General features: G+C 33.9%; 1 protein-coding gene across 1 annotated transcript in view; it reads right to left on the reverse strand.

The window, feature by feature from the left end:
• Positions 1-22,421, reverse strand: part of LOC117115503 (nardilysin-like) — a gene marked incomplete at its 3' end in the record, with an annotated part of 32,180 nt that extends 9,759 nt beyond the window's left edge. Inside the window, exons 1-23 of the mRNA XM_033259345.1 lie at positions 22,271-22,421; positions 21,483-21,624; positions 21,363-21,434; positions 20,725-20,806; positions 20,379-20,479; positions 19,634-19,760; positions 18,993-19,088; positions 18,495-18,617; positions 18,175-18,232; positions 17,688-17,761; positions 17,502-17,571; positions 14,901-14,978; positions 14,276-14,396; positions 14,118-14,176; positions 13,345-13,399; positions 12,395-12,499; positions 11,776-11,932; positions 11,606-11,656; positions 10,842-10,961; positions 10,233-10,435; positions 9,477-9,604; positions 8,836-8,995; positions 8,195-8,407 (exon numbers count right to left, since the gene is read on the reverse strand). Coding sequence (XP_033115236.1) covers positions 8,195-8,407; positions 8,836-8,995; positions 9,477-9,604; positions 10,233-10,435; positions 10,842-10,961; positions 11,606-11,656; positions 11,776-11,932; positions 12,395-12,499; positions 13,345-13,399; positions 14,118-14,176; positions 14,276-14,396; positions 14,901-14,978; positions 17,502-17,571; positions 17,688-17,761; positions 18,175-18,232; positions 18,495-18,617; positions 18,993-19,088; positions 19,634-19,760; positions 20,379-20,479; positions 20,725-20,806; positions 21,363-21,434; positions 21,483-21,624; positions 22,271-22,317 — 2,442 coding nt within the window. The remainder of the gene's footprint in view (positions 1-8,194; positions 8,408-8,835; positions 8,996-9,476; positions 9,605-10,232; positions 10,436-10,841; positions 10,962-11,605; positions 11,657-11,775; positions 11,933-12,394; positions 12,500-13,344; positions 13,400-14,117; positions 14,177-14,275; positions 14,397-14,900; positions 14,979-17,501; positions 17,572-17,687; positions 17,762-18,174; positions 18,233-18,494; positions 18,618-18,992; positions 19,089-19,633; positions 19,761-20,378; positions 20,480-20,724; positions 20,807-21,362; positions 21,435-21,482; positions 21,625-22,270) is intronic.
• Positions 22,422-26,440: the final 4,019 nt, after the last annotated feature.

Here is a 26,440-nt window from a genome sequence, read left to right on the forward strand (position 1 = left end):
GACTTTAAGTGATAGAACATGGAAACAAACCCTTTTTTCGTTTTCTTGTTTCATGAAGGGGAAGATTACATTCTGGAAAATAAAAGTAAAATTGCTTACCCTAAATGTTCTTGAGTGCGAAGAAAGTCGAAACATGGCTCCTCCATCAGCATCTGCAGAAGTGAATGAAAGGTTCTTACTGTATATGTGTATGGTACATTCTTGGAAAGGAACTGGCCACCCTATCACACAATGCCGAGGCTTAGTACAATGGGCTAACAGCTCATTCCCCTACGTTCAGTAATGAATATCTAACCTTTGCCTTCAGAATATACAAAAATCCTGATAGAAAACTCATTCTCCTGTATGCTGGACGATGTGTAGACCTACTTACTGGCGTAAAATAAGCCATAGTATTTTTTTTCCCTCAAAATTAGGCAAAATATCTGTACTAACTATAGAGGTTCTGTGAAACTGTATAAATTACAGGTGGGCACATTGCAGCCCACATGCGGCCGGTTAGTATTTTTGTGGCCCACAACAATCTAAGCCCGCCTACCATTTTTGGCTAGTAAAACCCTATTTTTTACAGTTTAATTCGATAAAATGTACAAAGTACTATTAAACCTAAACATAAACCGGTATAAAAGCAGTGCATGCAGGTTTCTGGAAATGTCGAAATTTATGTGCAGTGTTAAATCAAAAATACACTTTCGCTCTCCTACCAATTTTTATGCCCACCCCTGATAATAAGATCGCAGAGCTGATCACCAGTACGAGATATCTTAATGAATTCAGGGAAGCGAGTATTATGTGCTTTACTGAGACCCATTTAAATGATAAAATACCAGATAATGGACTCGCGGTACCAAACTACAATCTCATCCGAGGTGATAGAACTGCACAGTCAGGAAAAGTATCAGGAGGAGGCATTTGCATTTATATTAACTTCAATTGGTGTTGCAACTATACATAAAGCACAGAGACTGTCTAAACGATATTGAATTATTAACAGTCAGCTTAAGACCTTTATATCTTCCACAGGAATTTAATAAAATATTAGTGACCATAGTATATATCCACCCTCAGGCTAACAGGGAGACTGCTAGAGAACACCTACATAGGCGATTAATTAGTCTACGCAACAGAGCGCCTGACGCTGTAAACTTTGTGATGGGGGATTTCAACCATACGCAGGCACAGATTTTCTACCTCATCATTCGCAGTATGTGAACAAGTCTACAAGAGAAAATGCTATTTTAGGTCTTGTATTCTGTTTCGTTAATGAAGATTTTATCGTTAGTCTTTCTTATCTTACTGTTTTATATGGACAGTAAGACGTCTACCATCACTGTCAGTTTAATTTGGATGAACTACATACAACTGTGAAAAGTTTGTGGCATTGTAAGAACTTTTTACGATTGAGAGGGCTGGCAGAGAGAAGAGGCGGCCAACAATGAGCAAGGCTAGTAGAGAAGAGGCCTAGTACTGTTACTAGATAGAGTGGTCTACCTAGGCTAGAGTATTAGCGAGAAAGCTTAGTTTGGCCTACTATACTAAGGCTAGTGGGCCTAGGCAGCACCGCTAAAATAAAACCATAAAATCAGACAAGGTAACCGAAACATCTAGGCCTACGACTACTACTAATTTTTAAAATGACAATAGTTGTTTTTGACTTGAGAGAGATTTCCAGGTGAGTGAATATCAGAATATTTTCGTTTTTTTTTTAGGAAGGATATAGCACTGCAGAGAGAGGGCAGAGGGAGGTATACAAATTTACATGGGAATCAGTCATCTCGCCCCCTACAAATTCTAACAAAATTACTTGTTAGTAGAAAATTATTAGGGCACATAGAAAAAAATTGCTAGGTTTATCACTCCTGCCCGAGTAAAAAATTTGAGGGGGAACTGGAAATACATTTTCTTTAAAAAACAATAAAATTAAACCAGTTTTTATACAATATTCTTCCCAAATAAATCATCAATTAAAAAAAAATACAATATTCTGGTTTAATTTTTATGTGACCATAAAATATTTACATGTCCGTTAATTATTTTATATTGCAATCAGTCGAGTACAGCAAATGTTCAATCGATCTGATTATTAAAAAAGTTTTCGGCATCCTTTACAGTAAAGATAGTATAATACATACTCCAAGTATCGACATTAATTATGTTATCATAATAATTATAACAACGACGACAATAATATATCAAAGAAAAAATTTTACTGTAATTAATAACAATATATTTAAATTCGATTATGATAATAAATATAATGTAATTAATATTAAATGCTTATATATTAAACCCTTATTACACTATATTGGTTCAATTTTCAACCAATTTTATAGCTGCTGGCATTGCTACATTATATACAGGTAGTAACTAATTAAAGGCACAATTTCTCCTTTAAATGTTGCCTAATGAATAGAATGACCTGTATGAAACAATATAATTATGTACACAAAACCCATGATCAGCTTTTTTATTATACTGTACAGAAATTTACCCATGATGTGTCTACAGTGCAGCAAAATGGATTAAAGCAATTGCAGCAAAACCAGGTTGTAAAATGCAGTGGGCAAAGCTGAACTACTATAAGTTCAATACTGTACCTGTAATAGGTAGGAAATGCTTTACTTTTAGGGGTATCAATTATTTTAGGGGTATCAATTATTATCCAATCTAATTGTAAGGGTTTACTGGCTGAGAGGTATTGTTCCTGCTTCTTGTGCTGAAGACCCCGGTTCGAGACCGGCAAGTGTCCGATTGCTTGGCTCCTCGATTAACCCTTATTGAGAGTTAGACGGGCTAAGGACAATGTATGTATCCGTTATATGTTTGTAGTTGTTAGACTTTTTTTATACATTGTTTAGCCCGCTTGAACCTGCCTAATGCAAATATTGATGATTTCAAATAAAATTAAAATTTTATTTTTTGCCAATGGAAATGGAAATTTCAGAAAAAAAAATAGAAATTTTCTTTATTTTTATTATGCCCTCCACTGCCTTGAAATCTCCAAAGATAAGATATGTATATTTCTTCCTAATTATATAAATTTGAAGCATTTAACCATCCCCTTTTACGTTCACCAATAAAATTTTCATTTTCTACTCTAGCTGGGTGTTTTTCGCAAAACTATTTGCCAAATAAGAAAACAAAATTTTATTCTTATTCTGCCCTCTCCGATGATCTATACAAAATTTATTGCGCGAAACAAAAAAAAAAAAACAATCTAGGCTTACCAGAATCTGTATACAGATTTGCCTCCTAGGTTTCGGCATTTGTTTTTTTAGTGGAACGGATGGAATTAAATTATTATTATTGACCACTGATGCTAACTATAGAATCAAAATGTATGACACTTCAGTGAATACATAAAAAGTGCATATGATACAGGGTTCTTACAACTTTAAATTAATCTCAATGTATTTTTTTGAAACAGCCAATTCATGGAGCATTATAAAAGCTTTCTGACCTACTGCAGAATTCAAAACCAACACCTCAGACCCAGGGATTAGTGACGTCCTCTTCTGCCGGTTTCAAGGATTCAACCATATTTAAGTATTCGAAGGAGCTCACTATGGAATAATTATTTGTTTATGCCTTGCAGTTTCAAAGTGCTGACGACATCCGAAAAAAATGCTAATGATACCAATAATAATACCAATGATATTTGCATGGTGTAAAGTAATATTATACATTTTATATACAGTATTAGGTAAATCACAAGATTAATTTCTTACATTAAATATATATTGCTCTTTGCTGTGTAAAAGCACATATCTATATTTATTGTTGTGTCAAGTGTCTCATGAACTCTTCTCATATTCATTCCAAAAGCAGTAAGCTACCCAGTATCAGTACAATAGATATATATTGTAAGAAAAGTGTAATAAACACTAATGATTGTCCTTTATTGGTTATGTATTGTATATATTCATATTTTTAAACAATTGTGGTTCATATGGTGGGTAGCATAAATTTAATTATTTTTGTTTTTACTATTGTAGTATGTTATATGTACTTTATAATTGTGTTAAATCTTCCAGTCAAGTTTGGGCAGTGTAGCTGTTATTAGCCAAAAAGCCAAATCCTAATAAAAGCTGAATTTTGCTAAATACATTTTTTATAAGCCATAAAGCTGATGGAATTGAAGCTTTTGCTGCTTATATTCATTGTTTTGGCAAGTCAAATTTCTGTTTTGCTAATTAATGTCATACCAAATTAGCTAAATTGTGAGACAAAATTTCCACCGAATAATATGAACTAGTGGTGCTGTGTGTAGGCCAAAACTGTCATAACTATTATTATTATTAATAGTCTTATTATTACTAATATTATTATTATTATCACTATTAGTAAATTGTCATGTTTTTTTACATTGTTGTATCCAGCCATGAAATGTTCCCGTAGTAGGATGAATAAAGTATCCTTGTATTGTATCCTTGTAAAACTATGTTTTTAATAAAAAATTTCTTTAACCTTTTTTTTTACAATAAAAAAAAAATGCGAGTTAATTTATCTTTATTTTTTTGCCAGATGAGCTGGTTAGATACAAGAAATACTCTACTTAGGCATAGGCCCTACTCGATCCTAGCCTAGCTAGGGCCTAGACTCTATAGGCCCTAGGCCTATTTATGTTAGTTAGGCCTAGTGAGTAACAATAAACATACCTATCAACAAACCTCTTTTAGCAATACCGTAAAGCCTCTGACAGTGACAGAAACCCTATATAGTTCCCTATTTGATGTTTGGGGCACTGGGTTACAATTAGGCCGGCCTAGGCCTAGAGTACGTGCGAGGACACCGCCGGTATGATGGGCCTCGTATCAGCCTGTGAATTTTTTGTTTATCGCTCGGTGACGCTACGAAAAGTTTGAAGACGTTTTGCGTTTTTCTGAATGAATACTCGGCAAATAATTATTACAGCAACTGTTGGTAAACTTTATAGTTGCCTAAAAATAATATTTCGAAAGTTGAATGGTTCCATATCTACCGAAAAATGCGTTTTTGTTTCGTGTAACTCCTTGGCTAACTTTATGTACTATGTTGCACTGTCAGCGTCCATCGCGCAATGGGGGCAGACTGCGCCAGCATCCGCGTAATAAAGATCAAATATTTGGCCTAGTGCGCTCGCACTTGCAAAATCTGAGGCGGCAGCCTTAAGACGAAAATTTTCGTCTTAAGGCAGGTATGTTTTCATCTTAAAGTTAAAACGAATTTAAGCAAATTTTAAACAATTTCTAAGCTAAGCAATATTGATAAATCTGACTTAAGCAAAAAAATGGATTTAAGACGAATTTAAGCAAATTTTCTTGCTTAGCAAGTTTATTAAATCCGCCCCCTGGTCGTTAATAAATTAAAGGATATGAGAATCAATCCCAGACTAGCCCTGTGGATCAAGTGCTTTTTAAGTAACAGGCAACAACAAGTTAAAGTTGGCCATACTCTGTCAAAGTTACGGTCTATTAACACAGGGACACTACAAGGGTCTGTTCTGTCGCCACTTCTGTTCACTCTTTTTACTAGTGATTGTATTTGTACCTCTCCAAACATTAGGATTATTAAATATGCAGATGATATGGTTATTTGTGGCTATTTAAAGAATGATTCAGTTGTGTATAAAGGTGAGATTAGTAAATTTGTAACATGGTGCCATGATAATTATCTCATCCTAAACATTGATAAAACAAAGGAAATGATATTCAATTACGGCTACAGCATCTTGATCATGGCACAGTTGAAATTAATGATAATGTTATGAACGAGTAAACGAATACAAATATCTTGGCGTAACACTCTACGACTCTCTCAAATGGAGTTCTCATTGCAGTAATCTTGTTAGTAAAGCAAGTCAAAGCCATGCGGAAAATCTTGCCTTAGCGAATTCGGTCCTGCTACCCGACATACTCGGGTAATCGATCATCCAACCCCCTGTCACAAGTGACAGGTCGGGTGACAGATTCGCTAATTACCTGCCGGCGGCCTGCGAAGGTCGCGTACTAGTGTATTGTAGTTAGGCCTAGGAATGTTAGTGATCTAGAGTGAGCAAGAGATATTTCGTTTACAATGGTCAGGCACGGCAAACGTAATGAATAAGCCTACAATCTAGGCTACAACAATTAATACTCTCTTAACATATTCCTACATTTTCAATAAAAAGAAGTTATAATCGGGAGCGCATGTTTAGTGATGTCAAAAAGTGCATTGGCAGTCCATAACAAACAGAAGAACTACTGAATTTCCCGCAAATATTTTTTTACTGGGAATTGTTCTTCTTGTCTATACCACAGTATAATTAAAAAGAAAATACAAATTGTGTTCACACCTAAAAATCGGGAAAATTACGATGCATAACAAACAAAAATAATAAGATTGAACTGAAGTGCCTACCCCTGGCATCCCAAGGCCGAACCATTGTGTGCCCGGTGAAGCTTATTGTAATTTACTATTTAAACATGTGTATTATAACGGTTAGTGCACGTGTTTGAATATTAATATAATATTTAAACATGTTTATTATAACAGTTAATACACATGTTTAAATGTGGTAATGTTTAGGCATTTGTATTTATAGTTATAATACAAAATGAATACCCTGCCACAAAATGGACGGTTCTAAATCGCCCACGACTCAAGCACATGGGCTTCTCGTTTGTTCGTGACGTTGTGCACTGGCCGTGAGAGCGAGTAATTGTCTGTAGATCGTATGCAACGAAGATACAGAATATCAGTTATAAAATCAATTTACCATTTGATTTTAATACATGACGAGTTATTCTCTGTTCCTAAATTCTAACTGTCAAGTTCTAAATATTCATCGCTTGATTCGGAGGCCCTATAAAATAGAGATTTACTACTCTCTGAGCCTAGATTGAAATACATCAGCTGTAAGCTGTAGAATAGCCCCTGGATAGCCGGAAATGTGAGTAAACATTGCTGTTGTACGCCACACGATCATAAAATAAATAGAATAAGCTAGAAAGAATCGTATTCTTATATTTATTTAGGCCAGCATAAACACCAATACACCATGTCATTTTCAATACATATGTGTATTGAAAATGACCAAAATTACCATTTTGTTTTTTGAGAACTAATAAAATATTGATGCATCTTTCTGGCTAGTATTCTCCCGATCGCCAAGTCACGGTTTTACGTTCGCGAAATTCGTGAAAAAAGTAAAGTAAATCCACAGACGTACAGCTACTGTCTTTTTCCATTATGGTCGGATTTTGGTTTAAAACAATTTTTGCTTTAAATAATAACATTAGATTCAGAAATTGTGTATACTTTCTGAAATTTGACCATGATTGGAGCAGTACTGGCTGAATCGTGTCCGATTTTCTCCTACTACCAAGGTCTTGTTTACTCATTGTGAAGGCCGTTTAGGCAGCATGCAGGCAATTAGCAATCAATCATCCAACCCACCAGTGACCGGGGAAGAATTTCGCCATGATCTATTTCTTAAGGAAATTAAAATCCCTCAATGTTGACAAAACCATACTTAAGTTTTTTTATCAATCAGTTATACAAAGTGTTCTTACTTTTGGAATTGTCTGTACTTTTGGAAATTTTGGAATTAAAAATAAAAAGAAAATGGAAAGTATCATGAAAATTGCACAGAAATGTATTGGATTAGAATTGGACACAATAGAGAGGAAATTTATGTGAAGAGTATTAAAAATAAATTACATACAATTTTAAAAGATCATTCTCATCCACTTAGAAATTATTTCTTTTATATGAGATCTGGATTTAGATTCAGAGCCCTCAGTGCCAAACGCAATAGAATTAGATACTCGTTCGTTATAAATGCAATTCATCTACACAATGAAAGGTGTTGTAAGGTATTTTTTGGGAGAAGATTAGTGTAAATTATAAAATGGTATCAGATATTATTAATTCACCTAAGGATCTTAAATTTTGTAGTACGGTAATAATAATAATCATAATTTTTGTATTTGTAATTTTTATACATTATATTCCACATTAATTAATCACCTTTTTTTAATATTAATTATTCATCAAATTTGCTGTTTTGTAATTTAATCATTGTATTTTTTAAAAATTTTAATATTTCATAATATTTTTATTATATAGTTTTTATATTGTAATGTAATGAATATTTGCCAATGGAAGATGAATTTATTTTAACAAATAAAGTTATCTATCTATCTATCAATAATTGACTTAACACTACACTTACCACTAGTAAATGAATAAGTGTGATCTTGTGAATGGTTCCACACCCTTGTTGGTAGTAATTATTGACCACTGTGTTGGTATCCCCAGGATTGAAGCTCTTTATTTTGCAGACAGTTGAGCCCAGTGGAATCTTAGTAATACTGGTGCTAGGCTGATGATCTATGACCCCAAGCTCCAACTTCTTGCAAATCTTGTTGTGAAACCCAATCGCTTCCTGCAAAAATACAAAAGGACACACATCAGTTGATTTTAAATTTTAAAATAATAAGCAATGTTAAACTACTGTTATATACTTCGAAAAGGTTAATTATACTGACATTTATCCTTCTCAACAAGAAGTCTAGTTTCTACGTGAAAGCATTAAAAACATATTTAGCATTACAAACATATTTAGCATTGACAGTTGTTATAAAGCATTTGTTTGTTTCGTATAGAATACAAAGTCTTCTAAATTGTGAACAATACAATTTAATTTTTGTTTGTGTCTCTTCATGGTGGCAGCTATGAAATAACTAAGAGTATTACTCATTATTTATAGACTCTAATGTGAAGACAGTCCCTAACTGCTGTCTATCATCTAGATATCAATGAAAAAAGTCATATTTGCTATTTCTATTATGTTCTCATATTGTTTACAAATACCTGTGAAGTATAGTTGCCTTGAACCAAAACCTCCAAAAATACTTTTTTTCTGAAGTCCATAGCAAACTGTTCCACCATGGCTTTCGTCACATGGGGGCAGGCTTTCCACATATCCGATGGAATCCATTTAACCTTTTGTAAAATTGCTAGTTCAACATCACTAAAACACAAAATTTAACACAATACATTTAATTAATGTTAAATATACAATAACTTATTTTACTACTGAAATTATATACAGGTCAGAAGCAGGTCCAGGAATGTGATATAGATAGGGGCCCAGAAAGGGACTTTCACAGATGGAGGGTCCATAAACTGTACCTCAGGCTGAGGTACGAAAATGTATGATTATAGCACCTCTAGATAGCCAGAAATGGCACTCTTAAGACTCAAAATATTTTTTTCTCAATTTTTCTTTTTATTTTGAAAGATTTAGGGGCTCCCCCCATCCACCACTGCAGGTAATTACTTATGAAAACTGTATTGCAGGAATGTTAACTTGAATTGGCATTTTTATTTGTTATTATTATTAATATTATATGTATTGTAGGATCTGAGGTGTAATTAAATTAGATTGGATAAGATATCAAACATATTTGTCACAGCAAATCTGATAGCGTGATCAGAGCTTTATACCGTACTTGATTGTTTCACTTGGATCTATGATGTGATTGTGATATGACTGCAACCTGTCCTCCATCACTGCATCCATTAGATCATCGGTAACAGAGAAGTTGGCAATGTAATCAAGGATTGTATCAAACAGTAACTGTAAACAGAATGACAAGAATGGTTGAGCCCTGTCTGCACATTCAAGTACTTTGCTACAAAATCAGTGTGATTGGCCCACAAATAGACATGATGATGTCATACCAGAAACATATATGAGCAAATCATACATAATAAACTTGTATCAAACTACTTGATATTGTGGGCAGTCGTATGATTTTAGGCTTACACTTCAAATGATCGAGGGTGCTCAAGAGATATAGTGTTTCAGTTGCGGATTCAGGCAGGCAAAATAGAGGGGGCCTAGGAAGGACTTCTACAGATGGAGGGTCTACACCAACTGAGCCCCACCATGGTTAGGACTCAGGCATGGAATTTTATGACTAGGCAGTGCTAGATGTCCGCAGAAAGACGGACCCAGGACAGCTGGACCCTCACATGAGTCTGCCTGTGTATAGACTTGCAAGCAGTATCCTTTTCGAGTCAAAAACTTTACTCTAATGACTTTGTCTTTTAAGTCAATGATCCCATCTTCCTAATAACAATACAGTAATCGGAAGAGAGTATGGATTTTTTACGGGAGTTCTGAGCAATTCACTTTATCATACATCAAAGAAATTGTGCTGCGCTGATGCCTTATTATTCATATCTAATCTAGCATTACTTACATGCAGCTTGTGGTTAAAACCGTGCATTATGATAATGAAGCCGGTCTCTTCAGTGTAGAAGCTGTAGCTGAGGTCGGCTACCTTGGCATTGTACGTGACCTCGTTCATGTTATGCTCAAGTAAACAAACAAAAAATTCAAAGAGACACAGATTCATAGCAGACTGGTTCACCAACAAGCTCTTCAGGTGAATGTAGATAAACGCTGCAAAAAACAAGTTTATGATCATAGATTTACTTTCTCAGTTTTTATAGAACATTTTCCTAAATCATGGCAAGACTCAAAAATACTTTTCACATTACTGTATTAGGCCTCATTGTTCATATTGTCAATAATTGTACATATTGCAGGCTACATTGTTCCCCTGGTTATTGCTACACCCATTTTCTATTGTTTATTCATATGTACATTTTATGCAGTCCATCCACAGAAAGAACAGTGCGAAAAATACTGTTGCAACATTGGCCGTACCAAGCATTGGTATTGTTCCCTGCAGTTTAGGGGTCATAATCTTGTATTTATGTGTTAATGTTTGTACCACTAATGTACTGTAGAGTAAAAATAAATGCATAACAGCTGAATACATAAATTAACATAAAAAACTGTTTACCTTTTGGTAATTTGAACTTATTGTCCATTTTGTGCCAGACACACCCTTGTTCTGTGTCCAGTATCTTTATTGGATGTTCAGATGGTGGTCCATCATCAGTCTTCAAGCTGAAATCATCCACTATAAAGTAAGGTTGAAAGTTTTTAATAAAACTACTGAAAATTGATATCCTAAAGTAAGCAGGACAATTCAATGATAAAACTGAAGTTAACTGGAACAACAACAGTTGTAGTATGGTTCCCAACTCTGAGATCTTAGTTTAATTTAAATGCCATTTCCCTGTCATTCTATACAGCACTGTACAGACTATCAAATTCTCTTGTATACCCTTGTAGTCAAGGTGTGCCAATATATGGTCATGATGTGATGTCATCATGGCCGTATTTAGGCATATCACATGTTTTTGTCAAATCTTTCTCCATCCACCCAAGAGTATAATAAATGGGTAAATTTTTGGAGATTTATCAACTTCAGTTTGAAAAATATATTTGAAAAAAAGTCAAAAAAGACAAAAGAGTTCAGGTGAACCTCAGCGAACTATATCAAACCATGCTGGTTTAAAAGTAATCTTAGCGAATGTATATATTAACATATTTGTAATAGCTAATTTAAGGTATAAAGCCTCCGGGTTCCCTTAGTAACTTCCTTTTGGAACTTTACAAACAATATGATATTATATAATAAAATAGGCACAACTACACAAAATAAATCTAAAGCTGGTATATACTTTTAAAAAGTCAGCAAGTATATTTATAAACACTTACCAATAAAGATATTTGGATGTGGAAGATGTAGATCAGGGTGAACCTCAGAATCTAATAATAATAATAATAATAATTATAAATAATATTTGTTTATATATGCACCAATGACTATATCTTATAGGTTACACAACCAAGTATTAAGTTAAAATTCACAGAATAATGAAATTTACTATGGTAGTCTTGTATCCATCTCGAGGGCACTTGTTCAATCTTGTAGGCAGTCTGATACCAGGGCTCCACCTGATCACATGACTCCTGGTATGTCTTTGACCACAGCATGTAATTAGCAGACTCGGCCGTTAGTTGTGAGAGACATTTGTTAATTGCCTGGGGAGGAAACAATCCAAGAAATGGAAAAAGTACCTTCATATCTACAAGATAATATGATGGCACTGATATAAGGCTCCGGGTTACAAAGCCCCTGGATCAACCGCTCGCAACCACTCAACTAGTGAGTGGGAACTAAGATAATTTTTATACAATATAAAATATGATATATGACAATCATAAAATTGTTGCGATGCAAAAAACTTGCACTGACTGAATCTGAAGAGATTGTGTGTAGACAATCTACTGACAGTATCTCTCCCAGCACAAAAATAGTCGTCACATTCAGTATTATGAGTATGAAATGAGCTTTCAAATGTGCTAGTCTTATTCACAATAACACTTGAAATTCAAAGTGTTCAAAGACACAGTAGCATTAAAGTTAAGATTATGCATTACCAAGTTTTAACAATTATCAATGCTTGAATATTTTTGCATTTCAATAATCAAATAATACCATACCTTGTGGTCATATTCAAATTGAAGTAAGTGCCCTGTGAGGTAATGCTCCAGTGGGTAAATTTGCATATTATCTGAAATCAGTTCCACATAATCAACAGCATCCATCTAATTAGCATTTATCAAAAAAACAAAAAAACAAAACCAATAATCATCAAAAATCCAATACATCAAAAATAACAAGTGTCTGACTGAAAAATCTGTAAATTACCAATCTATATTTTTTAAAATGTCATTGCGTTAATGGACTGTTGAAGCTATTCAACAGATGAGGTTTGCACGATGAATTTTTTTTTTTAGTGATTTGCTAAGACTACCACTAACCATTAGCAGACGACATTGTGGTAAGCACTCAAAGTGCAGACAAATTTGTCACCTACTCTCGACGTCTGACATACTGTGTGCCAAGCTTAATAGGTGCTATTTTACATTAATTTGTCCATCGTTCCTAGTCATTGGACTGCTTAGCAAAATGTTACAGTATTAGAATGGGAGTATGGTCATACCCAAAGGGTTAATTTTTGCGTGGGTGCCAGGGAGGGGCCCACAATTTAATTACTTAGCTGGGGCTTGTGAGGAAGTTGTTGAAAGTAGGCTTACTCAGGAGAAATATTCATAAAATAGAAATGTTATGCTTTCCCTACATAAGAGGCGTTCACAATTACCAATATAGCCATGTCTTTAATTCCATACAGCTGCTCACTTTTAACTAGTCACCCAATATTCTTACACTCAGACTCATGGTATACTTTCTATACCTTTGAATGTATATTTTTAAATCAGTACATTAAAATTGTTTGTATATATCTATTGTAATTAAACATTTAATAATACGACACAGTGACTTGCATATTGGAAGTGTTCAGCTCAGAGCCTTTATTTTTCTAAATTTATTATTGTTAACAATTTTTATCATTCAATGTCCTTATACAATTTGTATTTAATTACTGTACCTCCTCTTGAAATCGGAATGCATTGTCGTTTATTGTCTTTATCTCATCAAATATCCTTAGAAATTAAAGAAATTAGGTCAAATTTAATCATAACAATTCAACACCACTTTTCTCATCAACACTGTCACAACCATTAAAATCATTACTACAATTACCACTTTAAGAGACCTTGTTTATTTGCACTTTATAAATCTACCTATTATTATTATTAGTTCATTATCATCGCCATCATTAAAATCATCACTACAATTAAGGCTTGCTATCCTAAAACCAGCGTACTCTCGCTAGTTATTAAACTGAGTATGTGGAAGTATTGTATAATTTACTACAGAGAAGCCGCCATACTTTACTCATAAATTTTGCAATAGTAAGTTGATTTCAGTAAATGACCCATTATTTATAATCTTATAATGTGGATAATATATTAAAAAGTCAATTTCAATTTTTTGGTCATGATACGATACAAGATATGGTTCCTTAAATACAAGCATATTAGTTAATATAGAAAAAATAATTAAAATACATAAAAGTTGCACAAACAGAAATTGCTTAGAATTAAAATGCATTGCAAGAATTACAGAGTGTGATTTAAAGGCAAGATAAACTGTACAATGGTTTATCTATTGAACTGCATATTAAAAAATATGACTGCTGATGGAATGAATGCGATGGCAAGCATGGGACTTCACTTTATGATTATTACCATCTCTATCATCACCGTCACCACCACTGTGGTCATCACATCTCCCACCTTTATTTCACTGATGCCTTACCTTTTCTGTGGCCCAACTTTTTGCAACATTTTAATATATTGGAAGATTATAGATACAACCTGGAAAAAACAAAACACAGGCAAGATGTTAGTGCTTACTACCTAGTCTGGGAGGAAGCAAACTACATTAGGGAACATTTTACATAAAAAAAAAAATACCTCATCTATGTTGGTCAGCCCTGTTGTTGTCAGCTGAACAGTAATGCTAAAAATTGCACAAGTTTCATTGTATTCAAACCCAGTTCCATCATTTTCACCACATAGGTTAAGAGCAAATGATCTAGAAAAAAAAAAATTGTTTCAGCATTGACTGAAAGTTAATTGATTAATTAATTAATTAATTAATTTTTTATTTTAAAATATACATACACAGAACAGAGAGCAAGATGTTAAACACACATTTTGTTTTTTTTTATGAAACGTGATATTTTCAAGAAAATTTAGGAATCATTCTAAACAGTGGCAGATTAGAATATAAGTCGAGAGTGCCATTTCCGGCCATCTGGAGGTGCCATAATCATAAATTTTCTGACCTCAGCCCCCCCTCAGGTTGGAGCTGAGGTGGTATTGACCCCTATCAGTTTAAGTACTTCCCTGGGCCCCCTCTATTTCAAATTCCTGGATCTGCCACTTTCAAATGCTGTGTTTTCTTCTTATTAAAACAATACATTTAACCAAAGTATACTGTGATGATTATATTTCTTAAGTAAATGGCATGAAGTGCACAGTGATATTTTTGGATACAGATATTTTTTATAAGAAATGAAAGCTATTAGAATCAAACCTTTTCTTGAGCCAAGCTAATACACTGCCATGCCCCTCATGACCGATCAGCCAAGATAAGTAATGAAGCGGTTTACACCTGAAAGTATATTTAATCAAATAATACTTTAAAATATATAAAATATAATATTTTCAAAACAAAATTTAATGACAAGAAAGATCGACGTTTCGGGTCCATCATGAAACCATTCTCAAGATCAAGTATATTAAAAATAAAACCAAAAAAAATACCAAGCAGTGACAGGAAGTAAGTAATTAATTTACATATCAATAGGGCCTACTGTGTGGAGCCATAGTGCAGCTAAGCAATAATAGCCCTTCTTAGCAGATTAACTAGATAAACAGTTTGGCTTTGACTGAATCAGTTTGTTTGTTGAGTGTAGGTTTCAGTTCTTTGATCCAAAGCATTTCTTTAATTAAGCAACCAAACTTGGATTTGCACTTAGATAAAACCTTGAAATAATTAACAGTTTCAGTAGCACTAATATCATGATCTTTTAAATGTTGTCCTATGTTACCTTTACTGTGCTCGTCAATGCGTTGATAAAGGTGTCGGCAAGTGTAGCCAACATAGCTTGCATCACACAAGCCACATTGAAATTTATAAACATTTGTGCATCGCTTTAAGACGCGCATTAGGACAATTAAAAAAGAAAAGAGATGACATCATTATTACCAAACCAGACAAAGGTTCAGGGGTAGTTATGGATAAACTTCAATATGATAAACTTCTTTGTGAAGCGTTGATCAACAACACCTCTAAGTTTATACCTGTCAGTAACACAGAACCTAAAACACGAGGTAGGCCAATCACTACTAGTGAAAGAGAAACAATTATCTCGTACTGTTCATGATATTCTCCCTAAAGAAGTAGCCACCACACTCACTCAGCAAGGTTCTAGACTTTCTCATCTTTATGGTCTACCCAAGACCCACAAGGAAACATTATCTATGAGACCAATACTATCGGCTACTGGATCGTACAACTATAAACTAGCTCAATGGTTAGATGAGAAACTAAAACCATTAACAAGCAATGACTTCACAATTCCAGACAATTCAACTACTATTGGTACCAATGACCTGCTAGTTTCTTATGACGTCGTCTCATTATTTACTAATGTTCCACTCGATGAGACCATTCAAATCCTTGCTGATAAAGCCTTTGAGCATGATTGGTTTAATGTCTAGTATGGTCTATCAATTAACAGACAAGGTCTTGTCGATCTACTCACGGTTGCCACGAAAAACCAACTTTTTCAATATGGTGGTGATCTATATGAGCAAGTTGACGGTGTAGCCATGGGTTCTCCACTTGGACCACTAATGGCCAACATGTTCATGAGCAACCTCGAAGACACCCTACAATCAGTAGGGTGTCTTCATCATTGGAATCTAAAGTGTACAAGAAACCTACTAACAAAGATATTCTTTTACATTATGTCATAGTCATGTAGACAATAAATACAAAAGAAATCTTCTACACACTATGCTTAGTAGAGCTTACAAATTATCATCAACCAATGAATTATTTCAACTGATATTGCAACTATGTTTGATAGATTAAATTACCCAGCGGAATTAATCAGTAGTATCATTAATGATTTTAAACAATATATTGTTAATACATCTACAATAATATTATTACTACCAGACAAGAAGCTATCGATCAACCCATCAGAATTGTTCTACCATTTAAAGATCAAACTTGTTCCAACACTGTATCTAAACAACTTAAACAGCTTAGCTGTAAGATTAATAATGAAATTATGCCCGTATTCACTAGCAGGAAGATAGGGGAAATCTTAAAATCGAAAGAAAGTAAACCTAAGATTGTTAATGAACAATGCGTTGTTTATAAATTTCAATGTGGCTTGTGCGATGCAAGCTATGTCGGCTACACTTGTCGACACCTTTATCAACGCATTGATGAGCACAGTAAAGGTAACATAGGACAACATTTAAAAGATCATGATATTAGTGCTACTGAAACTGTTAATTATTTCAAGGTTTTATCTAAGTACAAATCCAAGTTTGATTGCTTAATTAAAGAAATGCTTTGGATCAAAGAACTGAAACCTACACTTAACAAACTGATTTAGTCAAAGCCAAACTGTTTATCTAGTTAATCTGCTAAGGGCAAATTATTGCTTAGCTCCACCATGGCTCCACACAGTAGGCCCTATTGATATGTAAATTAATTACTTACTTCTTGTCACTGCTTGTTATTTTTTTTGTTTTTAGGTTTTTTTTGTTTTTAGTTTTTTCAATTTACTTGATCTTGAGAATGGTTCCATGATGGACCCGAAACATCGACCTTTTTTGTCATTAAATTTTGTTTTGAAATTATGTAGTAAGCGTCTCTTAATTCGTAAAATATAATATATAAAATAATATACAGGATAAACAATAAACATAGATTGCCAAGGGTAAGTCTCCTGTGAATAGTGGGAGTTTCCCGGGAAATTAGCAGTTTCCCACTCTTGTGAGTAAGGAGAAATCTCCCGGAAACTAACCACAAATTTAGAATACTTGTAGGTTTTTACTAACCGATGTTTGCCCTACCTGACGTGTTATACAGTAGTACAAAGATTGTGCTTACTTGTATTCTTTGAACAAACATGGAAATTTCCAAGTTATTACCAACTCGTTCAAATCTTGTACGGGCACAACTGGAAGTCAAGAATAATGCAACAAACAAAATTAAATAACAGTGGTCTTTTGATAAAAAATTAAAATGCTTTTTAGGATGGTCTTGTGTTATGGTTCTTATAACTTGTAAACCTACTTTTGTATAGTTTGTGGAACTTGTCTGACACAAAGGGATCTGCATGTAAAGAGTACATTGGCTTAGGAAGACCACTGCAAGAAAAATATAGTCCATTACATTATAATATGACATATCAACTATTGTTACACCACTTCTTTGTTCCAATCATCACCCCTCGGTGGGAGCTACCGGAGCCCAGCTTAGTGATGCCGAGGTTCCTGTGTGTACATAGTAGTGACGGCGACGTTATCTCTTAATCGGGGGTGTGCAACTTCCTCCTCCCCTTCGTATTCGTGCCTGTTCATAAACTAAATTTCAGTTTTTGAGTGGCTAAAAAAGTACCTTGAGACGGCTTTTAATGTGGAAGGCGCTATAAAAGTACATGACCATTGACCACTGCAGCAACCCAAGCTATTATTGTTGCCATCATCATTACCATCATTATATGTATACCTCATTAAACATACCTAGTCACCTAATGCTCTTCCCTTTACTTTCTACTTACTTGGAGGGGATGTCTGAGAACGATTCCCTCACCCACTCCTCAAGTGTATCCAAACTTTCTGAAAAATAATTAAAACACAACTCTGTTCGAATATGAAAAGTCAAGGGTCCAATTAAATTTCCTACTAATTTGGTCATCATATTCCCTCACTCACTCCTCTAGAGTATCCAACTTTCTGACCAAAAAAAATCCTCTGTTCAGAGGTTGAAGGTCAAGAGTCACATTAAATCATCTACTATTGGTCATCATCAACTAATCACCACAAACTACTCCTCCTCCAGACATGTACACAACCAACCTCTGACACAAACACCACTCACCTGTAGACTGTACAGCAAGTGTCATATAATCACTGGAGTACATTGCGTGTCTGAATTTCTGAAGTTGTTTGTGTACTTCAATACCTTTGCTAACTGGATCCAGTTTCAGAGTTGTTGTATTGCCTGCAAACAGACCCAAAAAAAATATTTTCAAACTCATAGAATAAAGCTGGGCATAGAGTTGCTTGTCTGCCAATGTCAGACAAACTATATTTGATCAGACTTTGTTTATACTTGATTTGGACATATCCATCAATCAATCAATCACCTGATATTTGAAGTGTCAACTTCCACAACAGAACGCAAGGTTCACTGGTGCAACGATGTATATCTGACCAACAGTAGTTTTTTTTCCTTGTTTGTTCAATGTTTGAGCAAATGTTTGTTATGTTTTATAGATAAAAAGTATGTTATGATATGTTTTTCAAATAAAAATACGGTAAATATGCTATAAACCTGCTACAATTATAAGGAAGGGATAAATAAATACCAACTTACCAAACATAAATTTTCCAAGTGGGTGACCTTCTTTAGTGAAAGTACCAAACAACTGCTGTTTACGAGAATAATCATCCTGAAGACGCATTTGAAATTCTATAGTTTGAAAAATTAACACATACAGTGCATAAAGATCTTAATAAATATTAAATAGTATTAAATAACATTATTATATAAAACGTGTACACTCAGTTAGTTTTAGGAGTTCATGAATGTTTTTGGATTTTTTTTTAAAGTGTATTGTTATGTACATTATGTGCCACAAGACTCATTTCAAATTCTATAAATTTTCTTTTTTAAACTAGCACTCATGTATAAAAAAATTAACAATATATTATTCAATATTATAAATAGCATTATTATATAAAATGTGTATATGTTATGTAAAATGTTTTTAGACAAATAGCACAGTTATAAGCACTTTTATTCTTATTATTACAATTCTTTTAAAGCGTTATGTTGTAATCATAAACTACATTTTATTGATAAACTGAACATTTCCCAGTCATAATAATAATAGATACAAGGTGTAATGGTAAATTAAATGGTAAACTTTCTTTCCGAATTAAGCTGTAACAGGGCCGTTACAGCTTATTGTCCAGGGCAGAACACAGCATTTGTTAATAGTAGATTTTGTTTACCACTATCGACAGTTTCCAGTTCTCTGTCAGTGCTGGATTCCTTCATCAGGGGCGAGATAAAGAACTGAGCAAAGCGGTCCAATCCCTCATGAAAGAAGTTGCTATCAATTTCAAAATGAAATTCAGTCTAAAAAAGTAAAGTAGTTTATTGGCATTCAGCACTTACATGGGTTGTGCTCAACTCAATGTGTGGTGCGTCACTTACAAAATAACAAAAAACAAATAGAATAAAATATACTTTTAGAGGATTTATAGAAACATTAGAGTTTCTATCGGATTTATTTATTTATATATTTTTTTGCACTTTGTTACATAATTTGATGTAAAGTGTGTATAACTAAAGTGTAATACACATTTTATACTGTTCCAAATTATTAATAATCTTTTTATTGGTATATATAATGACTGTTACTGTTTTACATGAAAATAAAAGATTGCAAATGTTTCATAAACTTCTTTCACAGAATAGAGGTCAAACAGATAATAGGTAAATTAGCACACAGAATGGAGTAGAAAAGGTTGAACGTCACAATCTGTCCATTCAGTGCACCTCCAATTTGAGATCCCTCTAATTCAAGCCCACTTTTTCAAAGAACCTATAGTATTAACAATCTTCAAATTTTTTAACACAAAGCTAACCCACTAATTAGAGACTGACAATGAGACCACCCTAAATTTTCAGGTCTTAAAGGTGGTTTCGAATTGGAGAGTGAACTGTATATAATTAATATTCATTCTAACTTACCCGTTCACAATCAGTAGATGCATTGTTGCTTCCGCCGTGACGCTTTACAAAAGCATCAAATGAGTTCTCATCAGGGTATTTGCTACTGCCCATAAACACCACTGAAAGTATGCAATTCATAAAGTAATATAATATTTGCTGATATATGCATTATTGCAAACATGTATAGTCATCATCATCTTTATAAATAATGTGTAAATGTAGCAGAGATGGAAACAGCAGCAACATGGTAGGCCTGTACTAAAAGTTGTTCTGAATTTATTACAGCATTGGCCACTGCTGCTGGAAGACCTCAGTTTTCTAATTAGTGTGTCATGAGTTGCAGAGTTATAAAATAAAAGCTTACTATGTTCAAGAAAGTGAGCTAATCCAGGGATATCCGATGGATCAGAAAAGCTTCCAACACCAACGCTTAGAGCTGCAGCAGCCTGTTACAATAACAATAATGAAAACTATTAAAATCAATTAATAAATAATAAATGATACTGTATATAGTAGTGATGGAGCAAGCAGTGGGTCAGCGAGGGAATTTCCCTCCCCTCCCACATTGGACAGGCCAGTAACCCCGCCGCTGGTGCCGTCCGATGCCATGGTGAGATCCTCGTACCAAAAATAATAATTTGCCAATAACATTATTTTGATTGGCAATCCTTAATGAGTTGATCTAAAGCACATCTGGGCTTACTAAGCCATAAAAACTACCCATGAACTTAATCAGAGATTTTTATTCCTGGACCCTGACCGAGGAGGCTCTAGCTGGCCTCTTGGTTCGGCAAATTTCTGGAGCCACCTCTGAAAAAATGTTAATAAAAAATGAAGTTTTTAAATTTTTTGATTTTTTTTCTAACTTCTAACTAGCCTCCCTAAGCTTCACAGCCTATAAAGGCAGGCATCACACACTTTAAATTGGCAGATTTTAGAATTATTTTCTGTTAGATGTACTGTATGCATAAATGAATGACGGAAAAGAAAGTTACTACTAACCAATTTCTTTTGTGCTATCTTTCTCTTCTTGAGTGGCACCATTTCATCTTCACTGTCAGCTTGTATTCCATCCATGCCATCTTCGTTTTCAGAATCACCATCTTCATCATCATCATCATCTGTTTCTTCTTGTCCACCTGCATTCTCACTACCAGTACCATCAACGTTGACGTTTTTGTCGAGTTCTGAATTATGAGAACTGGTGGTGGATGCCAAGTCAGAAATGACAATGGCAACCAGGTTGTTCTGGAGCGTGATTATTCTGAAATTACAAATTATGATGTATTAGATAAGATCATGATTTACGAGGAACAGAACAGAACTGGGGAGGGAATTTGGTGAACAGTAATTTAATTAAAAGAGAAACATTATTGAGAAAATTACATTATTATTATTCATTAAATTATATACATTGAAAATATGTAATAACTTTAATAGGACCTAGGCCTAGTCATTACATATATTTCATAGGTATAGGCCTATTTAAAGTTTAAGTACATGCAGATAAAGAATAAAGAAACGCTGCTAACTTTTGGCAGTGGATAGGAATACGGTACTGTACACTATCTTTGGTATGGTGAGTGTCCCTAATTGTTGCCTCCTTTATCACTACCAAGCATACGTCCACCCCTCCAGATTCGATCTGGCTGGAGTCTCCAAAACTTTAACAAATGGTATGGTACATACACAGACCATCATGATCAATCATCATAGGATCGGAGGGCATAGATAGCCAGAAGAGAGTAATAAGCAGCTAGGCTAGGGCCCATAGGCCTACTACCTATATATAGGCCCTAGGGTGGGTCTAGTAGTAGTAGTACTAGCCTAATAGAACGGCCTCCTGGCCTAGGCCTAGCAGCAGTTTAGTATATAGGCCCTAGTAGCATATTGCAGGCATGTTTACTAACCTATAGTCTTTTGAATCATTTGGAGACTGCAATAATTCTAAGGCCATCCCACCATATAATGTCTACTTATTATTCTATGCTTTGACAGGCATTAGGAAGGATGAGGTCATGGAGGATGTAATGATGAAACGTAATAAACAGTATCGAGACGTGACGATACCTCTATGGATCAAACTAATCACAACCTCTAGTATCTTTGTCACAACGAACACGTCACATAGTTGCCATAAGAAATGACAGAACGACTGGGACTTGTAGCCTAATAATACTTTTATCGCCCGCCACCAATGAGTGGAAGGGTTTTGTTGTTTGTCAAATTGTTTCCGATATTTTGTCATAATAAAGATGACCATAAACAGTTCGAATAAAATCGAAAAGATCATTTCAAAGGATCTGATATTTTTTTGTCTTGAGTTTCAATAAAAAAAGATTAAGAACATATCAGTTTTCACTGACTTTCACTGCAATATAATAGAAATATATGATCCTTTACATAAACTTTATTTTCATTTTCCTTGTGTACCGTACTCGCGCGAATAAGCGCCCAATTTGAATAAGCGCCAAGAATAATATCATAAGATTTGATTTTTAGCAAGTCAATAATCCAATCAATCCTGGGACTGTGTTGGCATAATTGAGCTGCTGCAGAAACACATTCTTCTTAGGTCACTATCAAAATGAGGATATTTCTCTTGGACAGATAAGAGCTCAGATCCCTGGACAGACAGTATATTTCCAACTTTACTCTTTTTACATATTTGTCTATGCCTAGTCCTACTTCCCTTTTTCATTTCCGACAATGTTCACATTTAGCACATTCTCATCTAAGTTTTCAAATAAAAAATACATTGATCCTGCAATCCTGCTAATCTCAATCGGCCGATGGCCAACAAGCATAAGCACTCTATTTTGCTGTTTATGTAAATATTCACGCAGATCTTGTCACGAGCCATGTTCTATGGACGATTATCTTTTCCGCCTAACCACCATTCGTAATGTCCTTATACAATCTTTTTTCATTTAAAAAGTGCCTCTTAAATTTAATAATTTTCCACAAGAACCCTTCGATTTTCATCTATTTCCATAAGCGCCCCCTCAATTTCCACTCTCTTTTCATAAGCGCCCCGTTTTAATAAGCGCCCCTCAGAAAGTGCAAAAATATTTTAAGCGCCCGGGCGCTTATTCGCGCGTGTATGTCTACTTTACATATTGTTTTTTTTTATAGGTTTAATCAATATCAAAATTAATTTCATTTATCCATGATTTTGTTAGATATATATATATTCTTCATTGCTTTTTTATTCTGTAAGTGGTGGCCCACAAGGTGTTGAATGTGAATAAAACGTCTTGACTAATGTACTCAGCTGATTTGGATTTCTGGGTCAAACAGTTCAGTGCGCAAAATGTTGAAAGTCGATGATACAAAAATAATATATCATCATATAATATAAATATATAATAATAATAATATAATAATAATAATATTATTATATTATAATATATATTATAATATATCATATATGATATTATGATATAATATTATAGATGATATGGCAGAATTAATAGCTGCTGGTGATACTGTCTTTAATTGGCATTCTGCCTTTCTTCACTCAGTAATATATTTGAGTTCCTGGTGGCAAAATATTGGAATGAAAACTGGTAGGTTTGAAATTTATGACATGTTTCAGAATGCTCTCCAAGAAGAAATTTGTTTGACTCTGTATTGCAAATGTTGTGAGGATAATTAAACTAAATAACAATTAATATCTGATACTATGAATTTCTACAATACCGCCCTCAATCGACAGACAGCACAATCCTCATGAAAATAAAAATTTCCTATCAACAAATGTCCATCTAGTAATTCCAAAACTATTTTAACTATTAATAAAGCACATATTATCTAACTTTTCCATGAAATGTTGAAGTATAAAAAAACACCTCAAAAACAAAACACACTCACAATATGATAAACAATTTTATTGACACACCCAATAGCTACAATTAAGTGGCTATAAGATCAACATTCCCCTTGAAAATATCATTAAAATTACATTTACATATTATCCCTGAATGTCACATTGTTACACCCTGATATCGTCACATTAGCATCATTTGGTTACTAAGAACACTTCATAACTTTCAGCACACATCCAAAGACTTTCAAAAAGAAAGAATATTAAAAAGAGTATGTAAAATTTCAATAATCAAAACATTAAAAATCGAAGTACATGGATCTTACTCAAAAAAACATCTTTACGAAAACATGGCATGATCAGAAAAACGTTTTCAGTGATTTACCGATTTTTTACTACAGAAATTACAAACATTTTATAACTTCATTAAAACATCAGTAGCTTTTTCTTCATTCTGAATTTTATTTAAAAGCTAAAAACATATTAAAATACTGTATATACAAATTAATGATTTTCAAGTTTACATCTTACAGGTACTGCATTTTGTTTAAGTGGCAATATATCTTTAACAATACCATTAAATTACTGCACTAAATATATTAAGATTAGGTCAAACCGTAAATTTTGGCAAAATCTGTGGGGAAATCAGCCCTTATTTTCCAAAATGCACGAACATATTTCTAGGCCAAATTTTTGCGTGGAGATCGATATATTCCCTGCACAAGGCCTTACTTTACAGTCAACTTAATTCTACTGTGGTCCCTAAATGAAACTCACTAACACTGAACAGAACTCTGATGTGATGCGGGTATCCGTTATTTCGGTGCATAATTAATCCAGAACTGGCCTAGGTTCCAGACCATTTCATATCAGACAAGATTTTTTTTATACAGGTACCTTCTTTCGTGAAACTGCCACCCGCCAATAATGACAAAAAGGGATATTTAAAAAAAAAAAGTTTTCTTATTTTTATTACACCTGCCACTGTCTTGATACCTCAAAAAATAAGACATTTCATCCGAATTATATAACTCTCCTATTACTACACTGTTTACATTCAACAATAACAATACCAATTTATTTTAATTTTCTCCTCCATCTGGATAATTTTGGCAAAACCATTTGGCTAAATAAGAAAACAAAATATTATTTTTATCATTTCCTGCCCTCCTGCAAAACAAGGCATAATAATGTCTTGCCTTATTCAAAACAGCCCAAACACCACCCCCAGCAAGCAAGGTAAGCCTCTTGAGTAGTTCATTGTTTGGTCCAATCTACTCTTGAGCAAGTCTACATGGCTTTATGTGTAGTTAAAATTATTTATTAATTTCATTCACATTTTATTATTCTAAAAGTATTTTTTTATTTACAATTAGTAATGGTAATGGTAATGGTGGGATATTTGTAGTGCGCCTTCCACAATAAAATCGTCTCAAGGCGCCGTATATTATATAGTATATTGACAGTACATTGAATCATTAAAATATATAAATAATATTTAATTAACACTGGGTCCATATCTTTAATTATCATCCAAATGAAAATACTGTAGTTCTTCTGACATAAGGCCACATCCCCACCCCCACCACCGAACACAAAATTGTGCATGAGGAAACTTCACCATTTACCAAATTTTACAATTTTGAACCAGGTTTTGCAGATCTCTTATCTCTATTAATTACTGCTTCAGGGAATTTTGTAACAAGATTAACAGTGAGGCTCATTAGTTGTGAATAGTTCATAAGAAAACTAGCACAATTAAATCAAAAACCATGTTGTAACTTTAAAATTCAAAAGCATATCTATTATGATTTTTATCTGAAATCATAGCTAAGGTAATAAAAATGCCAAATTATTTTGAACAACAGGTTTTTAAAATTTTCCAGCCTGGTTTTTAAATACTATACTGGTAATTTATTGAGAAACAGCAATGCCTGCTGTGATAATGACTCTTAAGTAGAGGTATTCTTCTTTGATGTTTAATTGGATTATTGAGATAAGATTCTGGCTATGTTCACACACACGGCGTAAGACTGGCGTGGCTTACGCCAGGCGTAAGCTAATCCACGGATTAAAATTCCAAAGTGTTCACACAAACGGCGTTCGTTACACTAGCAGTAATATTGGCCTATCTGGTGTGGAATAGCTTTCAGTTATAAATAATGTACGTGTTAACAGTAGTAAAATTAACAGTGCATCATGAAAACTTTTAAATCTGTGAATTGTTCGAAGTGAACTTAGGCCTATATGATTA

This window comes from Anneissia japonica, unplaced genomic scaffold, assembly GCF_011630105.1.
Source record: "Anneissia japonica isolate Jap-2015-1 unplaced genomic scaffold, ASM1163010v1 scaffold285019_len44990_cov163, whole genome shotgun sequence".
NCBI lineage: Eukaryota > Metazoa > Echinodermata > Crinoidea > Comatulida > Comatulidae > Anneissia > Anneissia japonica.